General features: G+C 41.2%; 2 protein-coding genes across 2 annotated transcripts; both read left to right on the forward strand.

Moving 5' to 3' along the window:
* Positions 1-201: 201 nt before the first annotated feature.
* On the forward strand, positions 202-5,561 carry LOC113312015. The gene is made up of 2 exons (XM_026560793.1): positions 202-358; positions 4,675-5,561. Exons 1-2 carry the CDS (start codon positions 202-204, stop codon positions 5,559-5,561), a joined length of 1,044 nt encoding a protein of 347 aa, XP_026416578.1.
* A 430-nt stretch (positions 5,562-5,991) lies between these two features.
* On the forward strand, positions 5,992-6,576 carry LOC113312016. The gene has a single exon (XM_026560795.1). The coding sequence runs from the start codon at positions 5,992-5,994 to the stop codon at positions 6,574-6,576; it is 585 nt and encodes a 194-aa protein (XP_026416580.1).
* The last annotated feature ends 15,258 nt before the right edge of the window (positions 6,577-21,834 follow it).

Genomic DNA, 21,834 nt, shown 5'->3' on the forward strand with positions numbered 1-21,834 from the left:
TCAACACAATCTGATTTCAAGGGTATAGCAAGAATCAAACCCCTTGGTTAACTTTCAGATTTTTTAGATTTTTAATGTTCAAAAGGAATGAAACATAAATACTCAAACTATGCCATTTGATAGGTCCCCAAAGGAGCAGACGTTGATCTAAGTATCATTGCCAGAGGAACACCAGGGTTCTCAGGTGCAGACCCTGTAAATATGGTGAACTTTGCAGCTCCCAAAGCCGCAAAGGCTGTTGCTAATTCAGTGAGCATGACTGACTTAGAATATGCGAAGGATAAGATTATTATGGGAAGTAAGTGCAGATCAGCTGTAATTTCTGACGAAACTCGAAAACTAACAGCTTTTCGTGAAGGTGATCAAATACCTAACATACAATCACGTAATATACAATAAGATCACACCGTTTAGTATATTGATTTATAAAGAGAAACAAAATAAGATCATAGTTATCGCTATAGCTGGCTTTATAATATGATCAAATACCTAACATACAATCACGTAATATACAATAAGATCACACCATTTAGTATATGGATTTATAAAGAGAAACAAAATAAGATCCTGTAATATCAAATCCTGAAATTTATAAAATCCTGAACTATGTTAGTATATGGATTTATAAATTTATAAAATCCTGAACTTTCTTAATATAAAATAAGATCCCTTTCTGTGGCTTAGGTGCTCGTAGGTTTTATAAAATAAGAAACATATATGAAAAAGTTAATATACGATCAAGTTAATATATGAAAAAGAATATGATCAAGTTAAAATAAGATCTTGTAGTTAAAATCGGATCAGATTGCATGTTAATACGTGAGTGAGAAGGAATGGAAGTGTGGATTTACCAACCTTGACTGATGGATAATAGATGATTCGGGAGCTGGTGTTTTCTTCTTATTATGTTGGCTCGCAAATAGCGATTATGATAGGCTTCATATGGTGTTAAAGAAGGTGTTGGAGCAGGTTGTGTATCTCGTCGCTTTTTCACCATTTTTTTTCTTTAGGTTTTTAGTAGGGTTTCCTAGAGTTGTTTCATGATTAGGAGGGAAGAGTGGAGGAAAGGTTGTATATCTCGGCCTAATTTGGTGAGTAATCCTTGATTTCTATTGGCCGGGGGCCAGGAGCTCTAGAATTGAAGCTTTTGGCCTAACTTTCATTCTGGAGCCAATATTTCGTACTCAAATTATATATACAATTAATACAATTGGTATTGGTGATGCATTTGTGAAGGGGTTGTTCAGAGCTGGTAGGAATCTTACTTCACATAATTGGGAAGTTAGTTAAATCTGAAGGACTATAATTAAATACACAAAATTGGTCAATTAACCCAATAACGACAATTCTTGGGTGAAAAAGACATGTAAAATTTGATACTGTTCAAATGGACGAGAATGTAAAAATAGCCAGGATGTAAACAATTTCATTCTACACATTTTCAAATACTTTTTCTTATTTTTAATTTACATCAGGATGCATCCAGTTTCATCCTCGCTCTTTTTTAAGTTTAAGACATGATGAATCCAGTTTCATTCTTGCTATTTTTTTTTGTGTCCATTTCACTCATACTAATTTTTACTCGTCCATTAGAACCGTGTTTTAAAAATATTTGGACCAATGACCCATTTTCCGAATTAAATATGTGCCTGAAAGATACTACTCGGTAAAGTCTTAGTGAAAAGTCATTATGAAAATATTATTGATTTTAGTTGACATGTACTCCCTCCGTACCTATTATATAGGTGGGATTTCCATTTTTCCTTGTACCACTATATAGGCGGAGTCCAAATTTCGAAACGGTATTTTACTTATATTACCCCTATTTATTTGCTTGGGAATCATCACAATTTAGTATATGTCTCTAACATTGGGAATATAATTAAGGGTAAAACAGGAAAAACATAGAAATGTATAAAATCAATAAAAGCTTCTTAATTTAAGAGAATTGGTCCCTCCGCCTATATATGTGGTACGGAGGGAGTATAAAAGATATAATATGAATGTATATGGACATTTTAGTCTATTTTGTAGTCACTAACCTTATTACAATACAATATTTTGGGTGAAATGACCGATCATGAATATTATAAAAATATCTAATAGATCCTTGGGTATTTAAACAGTATCAACTTTTACTCGTCTTTTTCACCCAGGTTGTTTTAGGGCTAATTGACCAATTTTTTGTTTATACATGAAATGGTTGTATACAAATGGTTCATGCCAATTTCCAAGTATAAATAGTTTTTTTTTTTATTTCTTTTTTACAATAAAGAAAATAATAGCATGAATTATAAGAAATTAGAGTTTTACACATAATTATCATGACATTTTCCTATAAATTGACGTCGAGTTGAAGAAGAACTGCTAACTAATAGGAAGAAGTGGGTATTGGGATGTTGGAGTGAATTGAATCTAACAGTTTGAAGTTGATCCATCCAAGAATACCACAAAAGCGAGATACTTCCATCGTGTCCAAGATTCCATGTGTATATGAGATTTGTGCGAAGGGAGACATCGTGCTAACCAGGCGATACAGACTCGGCCTCGGGTGAAGAACTATCGGTCAAACCAGGAAGTCGGGCGATCAGTGAAGGTCCGATAGAGAACAGCTAAAATGATGTAATGTGACCAACATTGTAATTCTGTTGTATGTCGACTTTGGCCTATAAATATAAGGGCTAGTCGAGAGAGAAAGAGAGGTCGGAGAGGGAGAGAAAACAAGGCATCCTACTTGAGTTGAGAGAACATCACCACTAGAGAGAGAGAGTACAACTTGTAACCAAAGAAGAAGAATAATAATACACATCCTTTCACCCCTTGGACGTAGGTAATCATACCTAACCACGTAAATCCTTGTGTCTATATTTGTTTATGTTTCTTCATGTTGTGTGGAATCACCTTATACTCCATCGGATGTAGTGTGTAGTTTCATGCCACTACATTCTGGCGCGGACTAAGGGGAACGTCCAAGTTCTCCGGATACCTTGACTGCATGTACCGGCAGAGACGATCCAAAATCTCCTAAAAACATTTTGCGTGTTAGTTGATGCTAGGAGATGAACTCTGCTCGGAAAAAGTCTGTTTATAATCGTTTGGTTTAAGTTCTGCTGGTATAGTTAAGTTTTTGTTGAGAAAATTGAGTTGTTAGCAAAAGTTTTCAGCTGGGTTGAATCTGAACAGTCGACTAGTCTTGTCTCTAGCCGAGTCTGTTTTCAGGTCTCAATTTTCGTTTTTGTAGCATCTTTCGTACTTATCTTCATATTTTGATCTTAGTTATTGTCTTGTGAGTCCGACAGCGGAAAACTCATAAACTCCCAAGTAACATCTTTGATGTATGGTGGAAGTTGTTTGAGGTTCCATGTTCGCTTGGGAAAGTGCCGAAACAACAACACGACGATTCATACATCGTTGGTGAAAGAATCCAAGGAATCAAGGAAAGACATCCTTTTGCAGTTCCAAGGAAGTGCATAAGTCTTAATTTAGCTTTTTCCATGGCATGCTGACCTCATAAATGTACGAATTTAGACCTTTTTTTACTCGCAAAGAATGAGGTGCTAATGATTTGGAGTCTAGGGAATGTAGGACAAATTGTAGTTAATGCAGAGTCGTGGTACTGAGAGCGACGTCGTGCCCTTGAAAGCGACGTAGCAGGATACCCGTCTAAAAGAAACACTTAGTGTCGGAACGTGGAAAACTGGTAAGGTCAGCTTGGTAGGCCAGGGGGAATCGTACTTTTTAAACTCAGTCTTAGTGTCAGTCCCCTTTTTCTTCCAAAAATCGTACGCGCAATAGAAACTTTTCAAAACAGGTCAAAATAAGGTGTTGTCTGTTTTTGCTGACATAGGTAGGGACACCTCTCGGACAAACACCACACTGTGTCCAATGGCTAGCACGTCAGGGATGGGAAGAACTCTGATGAACCGCACGGTCTCCAGTAACAGCATGCAAAGAGGAGTAATTGGGACGAGGTGAGGGAGTAACGGGCCTCCACCACCAGAGGAATCACGAGCTACTGCAAGGGGTATGCCAACTGTGGACGAGGAGATCGATCTGGGACGAGACGGTGACCCATCGCCTATGGAGTGAATCTCCTCGCCCCCAAGGAGGGATGATCAAATAGATAGACTTACTGCGTCAGACACGGAAGATGATGAGGCAGCATTGATCCTGCATGCTCAGAGACGAAACATCAGACGACAAGATGAGTATCAAGAATCCCTCGGGCGAGAGCAAGAACGACTAAGGCGAGTACAACTAGGATGATAAACAACTATCGGAATCAATCCGGCGACATCGATTCAGATACCCCCAGAAGTATCACATCCACCACCTATGATGACAGCACCACCCCCTGCCTATTTAGGCCACCCAAATGGTCACTCTAGCCATGAGAGTACAGATCCAACACTGCTCGCGATTCTAGAAAGCCAAAGGAGGAAAGAGGCGTCTTTAAGAGATCTTCAGCAGAGGAATCTGGCTCTAGAGTTCGAGAACTATCAGTACGGAACTTAAGGCCGAGGTCGAGAGGATCTTCAAGTCAAGGAACATCAGGTCACCAAGGCCGAATCGGGAAAGCACCACCTGTAGTGGGACAATGCAATTCCGGTCGATCGGGACCACCCCCGACGCCACCTATCAGGGGATACGGACCACCCGAGGAATCATGAACAGACGACGAAAGGCGAGATAGGAACAATCAGCAGAGAAACACAAGGTCCGATAATGCAACTGAATCCAAGATAAGAGAGTTGGAGGAGAAGATAAGGAAGCTGTCAGGAACCGGCGAAGAAGACAAGCTCGCCGAGTTTATAAGCGAGGCCGAGAGGACCCCTTTCACCCAAGAGCTAGAACTAAGGGCCTTCCCACCTAATTGCACGCTCCCCACCTTCCCATCGAGGTTCGACGACACGGGAGACGCGGTGGAGCACTTGAAGATGTACTCAATGTCCCTAATCCAATGGAAAAACTATGAGGTAGTAATGTGCAAGTTCTTCCCGGAAAGCTTGGAGGGCGAGGCGACGAAATGGTTTTACAACCTCGCACCAGGGACAATTGACATCTACGAGACTCTAGTCGAAGCCTTCCTTGAAACGTACATGCACAACAGCAGACCTCGGCCCAGGGTCAACATGTTATTTACCTTGGCCAGACGGTTTAGAGAACCTCTCAGATCCTGGACCGATAGATGGAGAAATTTGTGTACGGAAATTGGGAAAGTACCAGTCGATCAGCAGATATTCGGGTTCGAAAATGCACTTGGGAGATCGGATCCCATCTGGGTAGCCATGTTCACTGAGAAACCACAAACGTTGAAAGAAATGAGGAAAATGCAAGAGCATTTCATCACCCTAGAAGAAATCCAGGAAGAGTCAAGATATAGAGGAGTGCAAGAAGCTAGTGCAGCGCCCAAGTCAACGTCGGACGATACTCAAAGACGACCCGAGAATAGACCGAGTCCGCCCATGCGAGGACATGGGAAGAAGGAATGGATAGATAAAGGGAAGAGGCAAAGGCACGAGGCGAGAACGTACACCCCTTTGAATTCTCCACTGGAATAAATCTTCAAAGAAGTCGAAAAAAGGAGTGACATCATATACCCAGCTTCAAGAGGGATACAGTTCGAAGAGACCAAGGATCACCCGGAATATTGCCATTACCATCAGTATCGAGGCCACTCTAAAAAAAACTGTCGAGAAGTGAAAGACATCGTGCAACACCTTATCAGAGATGGTTATTTGAGACAGTTCGTCCGACATCCGGCCCAGACGACCGCAGCGCCCAATGCACCAGTCCATCAGGTTCGGATCGACAAATCAACGCAGTTTGTCAACACGATTTCACATTCCTCCACTCAAGCGTACAATCTGAATCCCGGAATAATTTCTAGAATCCACAAGAGAGATCATAGTGGGAAGGAAATTTTCATTGTAGAAAAAGCTTTGCCTATGGAACCATGGATGGTGCGACCTATCTCTTTCTCGGCCCAGGATGTCCCGGTTGAACGGCCAAGCTCACAGTGATCCTTTGGTTATTACCCTGCTAATTGAGGAATGGGGGGTAAGAAGGATACTAGTAGATAGTGGGAGCTCCGTCGAAGTACTCTTCTACGATACGTTCAAAAGGATGAAGTTGTCGGATGATATACTCGTCCCGTCAACATATGGTATATACGATTTTAATGGGACGGTAACCATGCCGAAGGGCGAAGTAACTCTAAGGGTATCGGATGGAGGTGCCTACCTGGATACTTTAACCACATTCTGTGTGGTTGATGTAGCCTCGCCCTATGAAGCTATTATCGGAAGACCATGGATCGCGGGAATCAAAGGAGTGGCATCGGCCTATCATCAAAGATTACGGTTCCCAACGTACAAGGGGATAGCAGAAGTCGTAGGAGATCCAAAGGCAGCCCGAAAATGCATGCAGGCCGACGCCCAGATAAATGGGGAGCGGCGAGCACGACAAAGGGGAGAGAAGAAAAAGGCTAAAGAAGCCAAAGTCGCAGAAGAACTGGAAAAGGTTATTTCGCAAGCGGTCATGGCTTACGAAGCACAAGGAAGAGAGCCTTCATAGCAATTAAAGGAGACGACGCCGGTGAAGGAATCAAGACCAAACTTCTCGGTCGTCGAACCTATTCGAGAGATTAATTTGGGAACTGTAGAAGAACCAAGGGGGGTAAGGATCAGGTCCTTACTATCGGACGAACAAGTAAACCAGCTCGTGGCGGTGCTAAAGGAAAACATGGACGCATTCGCATGGAACATGCACGATATGGAGGGTATATATCCAGAGGTATGTTGTCACCATCTAAGTATCGACTCAAGCTTCAAGCCAATCCGACAAAAGATGAGGCGAATCGCACCAGAATTACAGGCGGCCGTCGAGAAGGAGCTAAAGAAGTTACAGGAATCGGGAATAATTAGGAAATCGCACTACCCACAGTGGATATCTAACATGGTCGCGGTACCAAAGAGAAATGGAGGAGTCAGAAATTGTATCGACTTCAGCGACTTGAACAAAACTTTTCCGAAAGACAGTTTCCGTCTCCCAAGTATCGATCTACTGCTGGAATCTAGAGTGGGGTACGAGGCACTAACGTTGATGGACGGATATGCGGGGTATAAAAAGATCCCACTGTCTCCCGAGGATCAAGAACACACCTACTTATTCACACCAAGGGGCCTATACTGCTACACCAAGATGCCGTTTGGGCTGAAGAATGCAGGCGCCACATATCAGAGGTTGGTGGGCGATATGTTTGAGGACCGGATCCACAACACCATTGAGGTCTATGTCGACGATATGCTAGTAAAAAGTCGCCTATCTAAGAATCACATCCGAGACCTGCGGGAAATTTTTCGAACGATGAGAGAATATAGAATGAAAGTTAACCCGACCAAATGCGATTTTTGGGTCACATCGGGCAAATTTTTGGGATATATCATCACTCCAAAGGGGATAGAAGCAGATCCCGAGAAATTCAGAGTCATCCTCGAGATGCCGTCACCAGCCGCAATACAAGACGTACAAAAGATGAACGGAAGTATAGAAGCATTGGGGCGATTCATATCTCGGTCGTCCGACAAATGCAAGGATTTCTTTAGCACTCTTAAAAAGGGAGAGAAATTCAAATGGAAGGACACCTGTGAGGAGGCGTTTCAGAATATCAAGCTACATCTTGCAAGTATGCTAGTATTATAAAGACCTGAGCCGTCGGAGGTCCTCACATTTTACCTCGGAGAAACTTCATATGCTATCAGTGCAGTCTTAGTTCGAAATAAAGGGAACGAGGAAAAGCCCGTTTACTTCATTAGTAAGACATTGAGTCCGGCCGAGAAAAATTATACAAGGATGGAACAGATGATTCTAGCGCTAGCTTTCTCCACCTTGAAGCTAAGGACATATTTCCAAGCCCATCGGATCCGCGTGCTCACAAAATCACCTATTGAGGCGGTACTAGACAATGCAGGCCGATCTGGAAGGATCTCCAAGTGGGGGGCGCAAATAAAAAGTTCAACGTTTTCTACGAAATGAGGACATCAGTGAAGGTACAAGTAGTGGCAGATTTTTTGGAAGATTTCCCACTAAGAGACGAAGATGAGTCGAGGACATACCCATAATGGAAGAAGATCGAGAAGACCCGGCCGACTTACTCGATGCAAGTAGCCCATCACGTTGGGAAGTATTCGTCGATGGAGCGTCAAACAAAGATGGATCGGGACTTGGGGTAGTCTTTACCACACCAAAGGGACGAAAAATGTTCCATTCGTTTAGATTGGAATTTATGGCGACAAACAACGTCACCGAGTACGAAGCTGCGATTCACGCCCTGAGATTAATCGTCGAGATGGGCCTACAAGATGTAAGGCTAACTAGCGACTCACAGTTGGTAATCCGAAAAATCACGGGAAAATATGCAATTCACGATCCAATTCTGCAGAAATACTGGGAGCTGGCCCAATTCAATATCAACCAGATCCTCAGCATCAAATTCCGCCACATATGCAGAAAAGACAATCGACACTCGGACGCACTGGCATACATCGCCTCCCAACTCGCAGACCCAAGTGTGGAGGGAATTCGTGTCATGAGACTCCTCGCCCCATCCATACCGGAGACACCCGAGATATCTGTCGACGTGGCTATCAATACGGCCGATAGATATTCAGACGGAGATTGGAGAAAGCCGATTCATTCGTACTTGGAGACTGGCGAGTTACCCAAGGGGCGTCCCGAGATCAACAAGATCAAAAGTAAATCGTCCGCTTATGAGTTAAGAGATGGAATCTTTTACAGAAAATCGTAATTGGGGCCCCTCTTAAGATGTTTGAGCAAGGAAGAAGGGCGGACAATACTGAATGAAGTACACTATGGGGCAGCCGGAAATCACATCTCGGGACAAAGTTTGTCAGCGAGATCGAAAACGATGGGATACTTCTGGTCGTACATGAATGATGATGCAAAAAAAATGGCACGAGCTTGCGAAGAATGTCAGCGATTTGGTAAGAAGATACATGCGCCATCTGTAACTCTAAACTCGGTGGTGAGCCATTGGCCCTTTTCCAAGTGGGGCCATTATATGTGGGATCGGGACAGAGAAAATACTTAATAGTAGCGACGGATTACTTCACTAAATGGGTGGAGGCATCACCACTAAGACATACGTGACAAAGACGTCTTGAGGTTTATTTGGGAGCACATCATATGTCGTTTCGGAGTACCAGCGGCCATCGTCTTGGATAACGGAAAACAACTCCAAGGAGAAAACATTGACCTACTATTTAACACCTACAACATCAGAAAAAGCAAGGCTACCCCCATATACCCTCAAAGTAATGGGCAGGCCGAGATCACAAACAAAACTATCGCCGATAATATGAAGAAAAAAATAGATGGAGCGTATGGTAATTGGTGCGAAGAACTCTACAATGTTTTATGGGCCTATCGAACCACTCGAAGGGAAGCAACAGGGCTATCACCTTTCATGCTGACCTATGGAACCGAAGCGATACTACCAACAGAAGCGATGATACCCACCACATGAACTGAGGCATGGAGGAGAAACATATCGGCAAATCTAATACTAGCTAAGATCGATGACTTGGAGGAAACAAGGGAGATGGCGTTGCAAAAAATGGAGAATTACCAAAGAAGATTACAACGAGAATACAACAAACGAGTTCGACCAAGAGAGTTTCAACCAGGGCAGTTAGTGTTGAAATATCTAGCCGATTGGGAACGTGACAAAAGGGGCAGTAAACTAGCGGCAAGGTGGGGAGGACCATACACAATCGTGTCTAAAGCTGGCGAGGGAGCTTATCGATTACTCAAACCAGACGGCGAACCCGAGATAAAACCGTGGAACGCGCAACATCTGAAACTCTATTACCCATGAGGGGTTCGAGGGAAACAGGAAAACATACTTGTCATTCATTTCTTTAAAACCGCGAGGGGTAGGAAATATGACATGAGCGACCAATGGTCATTCGTACTCGGCAACGCTAGTGAGGAAGTGCCGAGGTGACTTACACTCGAATGGTCATTCGTACTCGGGGCAAAGCCAGTGAGGAAGTGCCGAGGTGACTTACACTCGAATGGTCATTCGTACTCGGGGCAAAGCCAGTGTGGAAGTGCCGAGGTGACTTACAGTCGACTGGCTATTCGATACTCGGGGCAGTGGCAGTGTGCAAGTGCCGAGGTAGCCTAAGGGTACTGGTGGTTGGAAGCCAGATACCAAAGGTTGTTAAGATACGATTTCTTCTCAGCCAGGTAACCTACTTACATCTGAAAGGTTACCCCCATCGCAGGTGGCCGTGACCACTTGCCCGAGTTGGTTGGTCGATAACCACTCGGGATTATCGGGCCTAGACCTAGGGCGACTATAACCCTTCCACTGAATCTAAAAGATAGTGATGAGATACCTCGGCTGGGACATGGCATCGGGCCCGATGACCCTCCTTGTGAGTGTGTTCGACAGAAAAGGCACTAATAACCAATACATGTGACATTAAATGCAGGTGCGTGACCAGTTGTCAGCCGACAAATATAATTTCACTTTCTTATACTTAACTACAATAATATAGTAAGTGGTAGGAAAGAGTTCGTTCCCACAGAGAGGACTGAGGTTGTCAAGTTGTTTCGGTTTCTTATGTAAAACAAGGGGGGTTTTCTGATTTTTATATATCTAAAATAAAATAAAAGCAAACAAAGCAAAGTAAAGCACACAAATCAATTATGAGAAAGTATTGGTTAAGGACTTCGTTTTCATTCACTAACATGTTCTTGTCTTAATAACTAGAATTGATATTTAATCTCTCATTATCAAAAGCCCTAGAATACCTTGATCGCAAGAATATCCCGCTAATTCCCTCTTGTCATCAACAAACACATTAAAAGATGCGAATATGAATTCTATCTAAGAGAACAACCTAACGTGTAAAAGCACTAATCAAGTTTAATTCCCTAGATGCACTAAGGTTTATGAAATTAGGCTAATCAATGCAATCGAACGTGTAAAAGCACTAATCCGATTTAACAAAGGTCAAAATTCACGTATAGTTACTAGGATATATCACTACAAGCAATAACCATATTTGTGCTACTTGTATCCAAGATGCATCATTTTTACGTATGAAACACCCTAAACTAGCTTTAGATGTGAATAAAGTTCAATTAATTGACCACTCAACTAAACAAATATTCAAGTCATACATGGCGATATATATAGTGAATCAAGATCGATAATTGTGAGACAAAACTAATTTATTAATAAAAGAAGCATGCTTTGTGAAATCAATTTAATCCATAACCAATAATAAAATCTAGCTCATATTCATGGAGTTCATAGCAAGAATAAAGAGAGGAGTTTCCATAAACCCTAGGCAAAAGGTGAAGAAGAAGATATATTAGATAATCAATAAATAATGGAAAAACTTTTCCCTTTTATAAGTGTCCAAGTAGTCAAATTCCGTGCATAGAATCCCTGCCAATCCGTTGCCAAAACTAGCTAAGTATGGCCGTGAAGTTGAACCCAACAGCCGCATGGACCCTCATCAGTTACTGTAGAGGCCCAGCCCAGATCCATGTTCAACTGCACTGCAGCACTATCAAGCCAATAGCAAAAACAACACCATGATCAACAGCAGCACCCTTGTCTTGCAATCTATAGCAACCAACCAACACTAACACTACCATTGCCTTCTCTATTTGTTGTCAGAACCCATTAGCAGCATCACTGCACCAACAACAACATTCATCTCTTTCCGGGAGTCTCATATTTAGCAATGACCCATCTCGAATACCATCCAGCAGACTGTTACCCTTTCTCAAATTGTTGACATCAACACAAACACCAAACCCATTCTATGTCAATCTCAGATTCATATCAAACCTAACTTCAGGACAAACCAATTCCTCCATCTCTACTCTCTCTGACATTGTTTGACACAGAAATCATCTTCAATTTCACCAGATACCCTTTTACTCTCAAATTTCTGTGTTATATTGACCTTCTCATATCTGCTCAAATTCCATCTTCAACCAACAACAACATTTGCAATTTCTATCTCAGCTCAGGCCACCTGCAATCCACCAGCACCTGCTCTTCTTCTCAGTATCACCACCAGTCAGAACAATTCCACAATCTTCTAATCTAACTTCAGAGCTCTGTCCAAAACCTCATATGCCACCTACCAGTTTCATACATACTCTCAGCAGCTTCAGAATTCCTCCACCAGAAGCAACTCCCATTTAACTCAACTCAGCTACCAATTGCAGTGAAAACCCATCTTCACCTCAGTCTTGATTTCAAAACTCATCACTGCCTTGTTCCTCTCAGCTTTCCCTGTAATCTTCAATGCCTACAAACCTTAACTTCCATTTCCATTCGTGATTTTTCATCTTCAAATCTTCTCTGCAACTAGCTGCAATGTCTTCATGTTCTTCACTGGTTCCTTGTTCATCGAATTCTAATTCAGCCATGAACCCAGCTTCTCATTTTTCATCTACAACCCACGGCTGGAACAGATTCATCTTCTTCAACAATTGCGGCGAACTCAAATGCAGTAACAACTTCAATCTGAGATCCTCAAACCCTAATTTCCTGTTCTTCTGAATTCGACCTCAATACTCCATACAATCGAAAAACAAACTAAACCCCAGATTTCTTATCTTATAATTCTCAGTTGCAGCCATGAATAAACCCTAATTTAATCATCTCATCTCTCCTCAACAACAGCACTTCTCAGATTCATCCCAGTTGGTGTCGACATCATCACCTAACTACTTCCATATTTAAATTTCAACTCACACTCAACTTATTCTTTCTTGACTTCAAATCCGTAGCCAAATCCTCTCAATCTCCTCACACCCATGAAGAACAACAGTAACAGAGAAATGGAGAAGGAAATTAGAAGAAATGGATTCTTCTCGACCTGATGTGTGGTTAACAAAATGGGATTGATATTGGTAACTGCCACTTCTGGATAAGGGTTAACCTCTTCATATAAGGCTCGTCGGTTCCAGAGAACTGACAGCTCATTCTTCACTCCTTGCGCTCCACATATCCTGCTATAACTCGCATCCGATTTGATCTTTTTGCGCTTTACGCTCCAAATGGCTAATTTCTCCTTCTTTTGCTCATAATGACTCCATTGCACCTAATAGACTCAAAAGCACACATATGATACATAATTTACAAGAAAACTCGCAAAGAAAGCATAAATACTAGATATAAAATTAGGTGTTTTACGACACCTATCGAATTCCCCCACACTTAGACTTTGCTAGTCCTCAAGCAAATCAAACAAAATAAACTCTAAAACATACATACAACTCTGTGTCGTCGGGGATACGGTCACTCTTATCATGAATAACAGGCCTTTGAACCCCTAGGTGTCCCTAGTGGACGAGTTATAGTCTCGTGAGGGCTTACTAGAGATATACCCACAAAACCTACTTTTCCAACTTACTAGTTCTCCGAAATGATAGCATCCAACGCGCTAAGAAGACATAGAGATTCTGCACACTAGTCATAAAAAGTTAGACACATAAATGAACACAATCTCATCCTTAAAAGTTGAGAGAGAAATAACCATCCCTTCTAAAGAAATTCGGGGTCGGTGATCAAATCCTCGACTCACAAGAAAGGGTTTTATGAAGTTTCTCTCAATATAAATAGCTTTTTATGGGTCACACATGTGTCCAGGTAGGAATGAAGAGAGAATCATGCGACACGTTGAATGGTAAGAAGACAAAACCCCCTAATTGTTTGAAAACCCACATCTTTTATTCATTTTGAAAACCCTTTTTTCTGACGATCTCTAAGAAAGGAAATCAAACCATTTAACGTAGGGGGAATATGCTTACTTACCTCGTTATCCGTTCGACGTGCAGCTAGCACCACTCTCACAGCATCCATAAACATCTTCGGTCTTCAATCGGTGTCTTCATCTCCGTCTCGGTCTTCAACTCTTGATGACAAATTTTGAACTTCGTAGAATCTTGACAATGTGATTCTTTCCTCTAATTCCTTGTTGCTTGAAACCTCATTATGGATATTTCTTCTTCCATTGGCTTATTGAATGAATACAAAACCAAACAAAAACGAACTAAACCAAAAATATGATACAATGATTTTTTTTCTTTCGTTTTTTTTTTCTTTCACTTTTTTTTTATAAGAGACCTAGCATATGGTGACCATGTCTCAACCTTTTTTTTTAAATGCAAGATAAATAAAATAAATACAAAATGAAAATAAACAAAAAAAAAATTAAAACTAATGATGGACCTAACAAAATTTCTCTTGTCTCTTTTCTCTTTTTCTTTTCTTTTTCTTTCACTTTTTTTTATAAGAGACCTAGCATAATGGTGACCATGTCTCAAATTTTTTTTTCTTCAGACAAGAGAAAATAATACAAATACAAAATAAAGATAAAAATAAAAATGCAAGTACAAAGGCCATGGTGTAAGTACTTTACCGCTCGATAACTTGTATGTCTCGATATCACAAACTTCTTGAATTCCCATCTTAATAATCTTCATTCTTGTACAATAGTCTTCAACTTGTAAAAAAATTCCGCTCCTTGTCTTGTTGCTTTACTTGCTATGAAATCTGCTCATTTCTGTACTGTTGCTTGTAAACCTAAACGTCTTCAACTTTCCTTCGAATTTGTGATGCTCCTCTTGTTGATGATGATAGTGTTTTCTGGACCTGTCGGTGTAGAGAGAGATAAAGTGGATGGTGCTAACTGCGAACAAGATTACAAGTGGTATGTAAGTTATCAATTCGATGTCATCATTCATGATTGATAAAATAGCACTCAGATATAATATGCTTCTATTGGTGGGAGGTTGGGTATCTCACCATTATACCCTAGTTTACGTACGGTGACACACACTCTAAAAGCACATATTTAGACAGGTACAAAGAAGTGAAGGTCGGTGCCTCACATGATGTAACAATAGGTAGTCACCACTATAGGGTACCACTACTCTAATACCGAATTCAATCGGCACCTCATTGCAACTGGGATGGTTAAATCCAACTTTAACTCTCATACAAGTAAGAAACCCGATCATGTTCTCTGTCATCTCTAAGTTCAGTCAATCTTATGAGAATCTCGATGTAATCTTAGAGACATGTATACTATGTGACTCTAAACTAACTACAAGTTGGAGTTTTTTATTCACTATTTTACACAAAAAAGTTGAAAAATTTGAAAATTTTACAATGCAATGCTTTACCGCTCCGCCACACTTAAACTTTACATTGTCCTCAATGTAAATTGAGTCATCCAAAGAAAGTCAAGGTGGGAAATTCTAACATGATAATGACAAGAAATCAGAAAAAAAAAAATGCAAACAAGACAAGAAAAACTAAAAACAAACAAGAAATAAATACAAGACAAGAAATACTCATCCCATGGGTTTCCTCCCATTTAGCGCTTGGTTTAAAGTCGTCATCCCGACTATCTCCTTGCTTTCTATTCCTCCTCCAGAGGGAGTGCATCCACAAAAGTTAGTTCCTTCCACCACTTCGGAAGTGAACTTCTCATAATATGGTTTCAACCGGTGCCCATTAACTTTAAGTTCCTTGCCTGTAGCTATGCTACAAATTTCCACTGCACCATGAGAAAACACATTAGTAACAATAAAAGGTCCAATCCAACGTGACTTAATTTACCTGGAAATAAATGCAAGCGAGAATTAAAAAAGCACTTTCTGTCGAATGCAAAATTGTTTCCTAGAAATCATGTTATCATCAAATGCTTTCGTTTTCCTTATAAATGCGCGAGCTTTCAAATGCATCATTGTGGAGCTCCTCTAGCTCTTGGAGTTGTAAATTCCTTGCTTTCCAGCCCCATCTATCTTCATATTGCATTGCTTAATATCCCAAAACGCCTTATGCTCAATTTCAACGGGTAAATGACAAGGTTTACCATACACAAGCCTAAAGGGAGACATCCCGATAGGTGTCTTGTATGCGGTTCTATAAGCCCACAAAGCATCATTAAGTCGCATGCTCCAATCTTTCCTTGTTGGGTTCACCGTTTTCTAGAATAGATTTCACCTCCCGGTTAGAAACCTCGGCTTGTCCATTTTTTTGGGGATGATAAGGTGTTGCAATCTTGTGCAACACATTGTACTTCTTCAACAAGCTTTGCAAGATCCTGTTTTGAGTGAGAACCCCCATCACTAATTATGGTTCTTGGAATTCCAAAACTTGCAAAGATATTAGCTTGCACAAAATCTGAAACCACTTTAGAATCATTAGTCGAGGTGGCCTTAGCTTCCACCCATTTGGAAACATAATCCACAGCAAGTAAGATATAAAAATTCCCATGAGAGTTGGACAAAAGGACCCATAAAATCAATACCCCATACATCGAAACTTCAATAAATTGAATAAAAGTTTGTGGCATTTGATTTCGGGCACCTAGATTGCCTGTTCTTTGGCACTTATCACAAGTTGTACAAAATGTGTATGCATCTTTAAACAAGGTTGGCCAATAGAAACCGCTTTCAAGTACCTTGTAAGCGGTTCTCTTACTCCCAAAATGTCCTCCGCAAAGCATAGGAGTGACAAAAAGACAAGATATAATAAACTCGGATTCGGGACGCACCTTCATAATACTTGGTCACTACCTGTTTACCTAAGTATGGATCATCCCATGTGTATTGGTTCCCTAACCTCTTAAGTTTGTCCCTCACAGCACGAGACAAGTTCTTTGGGATTTGTTTAGACACCAAGTAGTTCACAATGTCAGCATACCATGGCTCTCCAAAGGAAATTGAGAATAGTTGCTCATCCGGGAAACTTTCACGCAATGGGATAGCTTCCTTGTCCACAGCAAGACGGCTCAAATGATCCGCAACGATGTTCTTAATTCCTTTCTTGTCCTTGATTTCAATATCAAACTCTTGCAAAAATAGAATTCATCGTATGAGCCTCGGTTTCGCCTCTTTTTTCATAAGCAAGTACCTAAGCGCTGCATGATCAGAAAAGACAACAACTTTTGCACCAATTAGATAAGAGCGAAACTTTTCCAAAGCAAAAACAATAGTTAATAACTCTTTTCAGTGGTTGTCTAGTTTTTTTGGGCCTCATTTAACGTTCTAGAAGCATAATAAATAGCATGAGGTATCTTCCCCACACGTTTCCCAAGCACCGCACCAACCGCATAGTCACTTGCATCACACATGAGCTCAAAAGGCTTGCTCTAATCCGGTGGTTTAATGATAGGGGCTGAAATCAAAAGTTTTTTCAAATGATTGAATGCCACCATACACTTTTCATCAAAGTTAAAAACCACATCTTTTTGCAATAAGTTGCAAAGTGGTGATGCTATCTTGGACAATCCTTGATAAATCTACGATAAAACCTGCATGACCAGGAAAAGATCGTATCTCTCTCAACCGTAGTGGGGGGGGGTTAAAAGCACGAGAATAAGGTCTATTTTAGATTTATCGACTTCCAAGCCTTTAGAAGATATTATATGGACTAAAACTATGCCATGAGTTACCATGAAATGGCACTTCTCCCAATTTAGCACAAGATTTGTTTCAACACATCGTTCAAGGATGAATGACTAGTTGTGCAAGCAAAGGTCAAATGAATCACCAAAGACACTAAAGTCATACATAAACACTTCGATTTGTTTTCAACCTATCTGAGAAGATATTACCATACACTTTGAAAGGTAGCTGGAGCATTGCACAAGCCAAAAGGCATCCTTCTATAAGCAAAAGTACCGAAAGGACAAGTGAAAGTGGTTTTCTCTTGATCCTCCAGCGCTATCATAATATGATTGTAACCTGAATAACCATCAAGGAAGCAACGATAAGAATGTCCAGCTAAACGTTCAAGCATTTGATCAATAAAAGGCATGGAAAATGATCCTTCCTAGTGGTGGCATTCAATTTCCTGTAATCAATACAAACCCTCCAACCGGTTTGCACACGAGTGGGACAAGTTCGTTCTTATCATTCTCCACCACCGTCACACTGATTTCTTTGGTACTACTTGTACTGGGCTCACCCACTGATATCGGATATGGGGTAGATAACACCCACGTCCAAAGCTTTAGATCTCCTTTTTCACAACTTCCATCATGGGAGGGTTCAAACGACGTTGCGCTTCCCTTGTAGGCTTTGCATCATACTCCAAACGGATTTTGTGCATACACACGGCAGGGCTTATACCCTTGATACCGGCAATTGTCCATCTATGGCCGTCTTGTACTTCCTTAGCACCCTTAGAAGTTTTTGCTCCTGTAATTCACTAAGCTTGTTCGAAACAATCACAGGTAAATCTTCCTTGTCACCCAAGTATAAGTACTTTAGGTGATCGGGAAGAGGTTTCAATTCTAACTTTGGATATTTAACAATGGAAGGTACAAACTTTTCATCACTGCATGGTAAAGAAATAAAAGAGATATTATGAGTTTCCGGGATCCTTGTAGTGAATTAAGATCACCAAGGGTTTCCTTGACTTCATTACCACACTCTACACCATTATCCATGGATGTAGTCAAAACGGTTTCCAAAGCATCATCACCATTCAATTCAAACACTTGTTGTGCCAATGTATCCATAACATCAATGGAGAAACAAGAGCGGACATCACTAGGATATCTCATCGTCTCGAAAATGTTGAAACGTATTTTTCTCCATCAAACTCCATAGTTAGCGTTCCTTTATCCACATCAATAATGGTTTTCGCCGTTTTCGTGAAGGGACCCAAGTAGCAATGGAAGAGACGAGTCCGGTGACCCTTCATTCATCTCTAACAATCTAAATTAGTGCATCAAGAAAGCCAGATTAGTCATCACAAAGGTTTAGCTAAAACAAGGGACGAGGCTGCCCAAGCCGCTTCGAAGGAAGTGAGTTGCCTTTCCTCGTTGTTGTAGAAGGCTGAGATGATGAATACTGTTATTGCGTACAAGGCTCACTGTCAACTAGTGGAAGAGACTAACAAGATTATGGACATCATCGAGTATGATCTTAAGACGAGCATGGCCTTATCAAGGACTATCCGCGCCGTGAGAACCCTGCCTCCTATGTCTGGTTCTTCAGGGCCTTCCTCAAGTGGGAGCGTACCTTCATCGCAGAAGGGGAAGACTGCTAAACCTGCTGGTGAGGTTGAACTATCCAAGTAGATTATTGTAGAAAGTTGATCTTCGTTGATTTATAAAGCTTCGTGAGATTCCTTTTGTTTTTCTTGTTCCCGCTATCATTGCCAAGCCTGTAATCAACTTTAATGAATTGATCATCATTTTAATTTTTATCTGTGTTGTCCGATTTCCTTTTAAGTATTGTTACGGTTAATTTGGAATATAACTGAATGTAATCAAGGATAGCGAAGTGTTTGAGTGCCAACCCGAAGATATGTGTATCTTCGTGAACGTCTTGAGACCTGTCACCCCGCTGGCTAATCCTGGCCAGAGGATTCCCAGACGGTGGGGGTCGGGGAAGCGTTCTAGGATATGAGTTGTTTGGAATGTACATTCATTCCGTCAACCCGCTTCCATAAGATTGATTGGGTATCTCTTCTGTTGGATGCCTTCCCCATGGTCCTACACTTATAGACGCTGATAGGGGAGTCCCGAGATATTGTAGGTGACTACTTTCCCAAGTAAATAAAACAACAATTAACACAAGTATTTACGTGGTTCGACAGCAGAGTGTCTACTTCCACGGGTGAAAGAGGGTTAAAGTGTCTATTTAGTTTGTTGAGTTACATTTAGAAGAATTCCATTGATGGAACCTCTGAGGTAGTAAATAGCAAAAAATAGGAGAATGGAGTATTGACGCGGAGGTCATTTCTCTGTATTTCAGGTGTAGGGTTCTCGTGAGGTGTTGTATTTACACGCCATCGTCTTGTTACTATGTTGCTCATGAATTTTGAATATTTTTTTCCAAAAGTTTGCTTGATTGATAGGTTGAGGTTTTCTACTCCTCTCTCAGAGATAAAATATGTCGATCGCAAGCGTCGTTTCTTCTTCTGGTGCTCTTCACGCAGATGCAGGTCTGCGTTGCTTTCTACGGGTAGTATGGCTTGAGATATTTTGCATTCCATGGGTGTCTGAGGATCTCCCCTTTATGCGTAGATAATAAGATCCATTTCCTGCAACATCATGTATGACGAAGGGTCCCCCCATGTTGGTGCTAATTTTCCCCACTTCTTTTCTCGTTGGTATTGGGGAATGGTCCTCATCACATATTTCCCTTCTATGAAATTCTAAGCTTAACCCTTTATTGTACTCCCTTGCTAGTTTCCTTTGATAGTTTCCATTTTTGTAGTGCTGCCTCCCTCCTCTCTTCTAGATCATCCAACCTTTCCAACATCATGTCCGCTGTGAGGTTCTTCTCCCATGCTTCAGTCTTCGTAGTTGGCATGATTATTTCTGTGGGATAATAGCTTCGGCTCCTTAGGTGAGTAAGAATGGGGATTCTCCCGTGGCTGATCTTCGAGTTGTCCTATAAGCCCACAAAACGTTGTGTAGTTGCTCGCACCAACGCTTCTTGTATTCGTCTAACTGCTTTTTGAGGATGAGTGCGAGGGTTTTGTTTGTGGCTTCTTCCTGACCATTGCTTTGAGGTTAAATTGTGTGTTCACTTGTTCTTTCGAATTTTGAAAGTATCGAGAGAGTAAGTCGATGTTTTTTTCCTGGAATGCTTGCCATTGTCAGATACAATCTCAGCTGGTATGCCAAATCTGGAAATGATGTTTTGAAAGATGAATGTGAAGACATCTGCGTCTCGGATCCTTGCCAGGGCTTTAGCCTCTTGGTAGCCGGGGACAGTGTATAAAAAATGGAGAAAGTTAAGGCCTACAGTGATACCGCAAGTGCATGGTTTCGATGTAGTGAGTGCACAAGTACGGGTCGATCCACGGGGACTTGGGTGTGTTCATGAAGATTCCTAAGCTAATGGCAGTGACAGTGCAGTGAGAACAATGAGAAGGCAGAGTAAAGAGAAAAGCAAGCCAAGAGGCAGTGAACAGGGCAGTGAGTGAAGATGATGAGTGAGCAAAGCAGAAAGAAACAAGGCAATGTAACAAAACAGTGACATGACCAAAGGTCATAGGCAGTGGGTGAGCAGTGGTGAAAGCAAACAAAGCAGATGAAGGGAGCTAGGATCATTAATTCCACCACTAACCTACACCATGTATTCAACGACTACATTCTTGTTCTTGTGATGACATGGGTTAAGATGTGGTCTGCCCTAGTCTAAGAAGTTTCTCCACTAGAGAAATCATCCCCAATAAGACATTGCTCCATAGCACTAGTTATCTGGCTAAGTATAACTAGTCTAAGGCTCAACATGGTCTGGTTTAGCATGATTGGTGGCTGTGTCCACATAGAGATATTCTAACTACAGTGGATACATGGCATCCACTGTGAGAGCAATTTGCAGACATGCCAAAGTGATTATCTCCTAAACATTTTTAACATTCAAGAATGCATATTCACATCACACAGGATAGCAAGTTTAAGGCTTCCTTAAGACCCTAGCAATTGAAACTAACACATGATAAAACTGAAATTAAATGGAAATTAAACTGAAATTAACCCAATTAGGGGGTATCTCGGCTAACCAAGAACACCCTTCTCTCTACACATCAATTGTCTTTTATAGTTTTACAAAATATCCCCAAATTTCGAAACCCTAACTTGCAAACCCTAATTTTTGAATTGAAAATTCCACTCACCTAATCCCTGAATTGATGTCGACCCATGCATATTCTCTCTTCTCTGCTCCTCTCCATGTCTTCAATTGCGTCTTATAGCCTCACCTAATTTATTGATTTATCACCTAGGGTTTCAGTGG

The sequence above is a fragment of the Papaver somniferum genome, chromosome 9 (genome assembly GCF_003573695.1).
Source record: "Papaver somniferum cultivar HN1 chromosome 9, ASM357369v1, whole genome shotgun sequence".
Lineage (NCBI taxonomy): Eukaryota > Viridiplantae > Streptophyta > Magnoliopsida > Ranunculales > Papaveraceae > Papaver > Papaver somniferum.

What these genes read in the sequence shown, in the direction of transcription:
- LOC113312015 (XM_026560793.1), top strand. Translation starts at nt 202, where the DNA reads ATGGTGAACTTTGCAGCTCCCAAAGCCGCAAAGGCTGTTGCTAATTCA. An exon ending in ACTAACAGCTTTTCGTGAAG is followed by an intron (nt 359 to 4,674) that starts GTGATCAAATAC and finishes AATCATGAACAG; the next exon opens with ACGACGAAAGGCGAGATAGG.
- LOC113312016 (XM_026560795.1), top strand. Translation starts at nt 5,992, where the DNA reads ATGTCCCGGTTGAACGGCCAAGCTCACAGTGATCCTTTGGTTATTACC.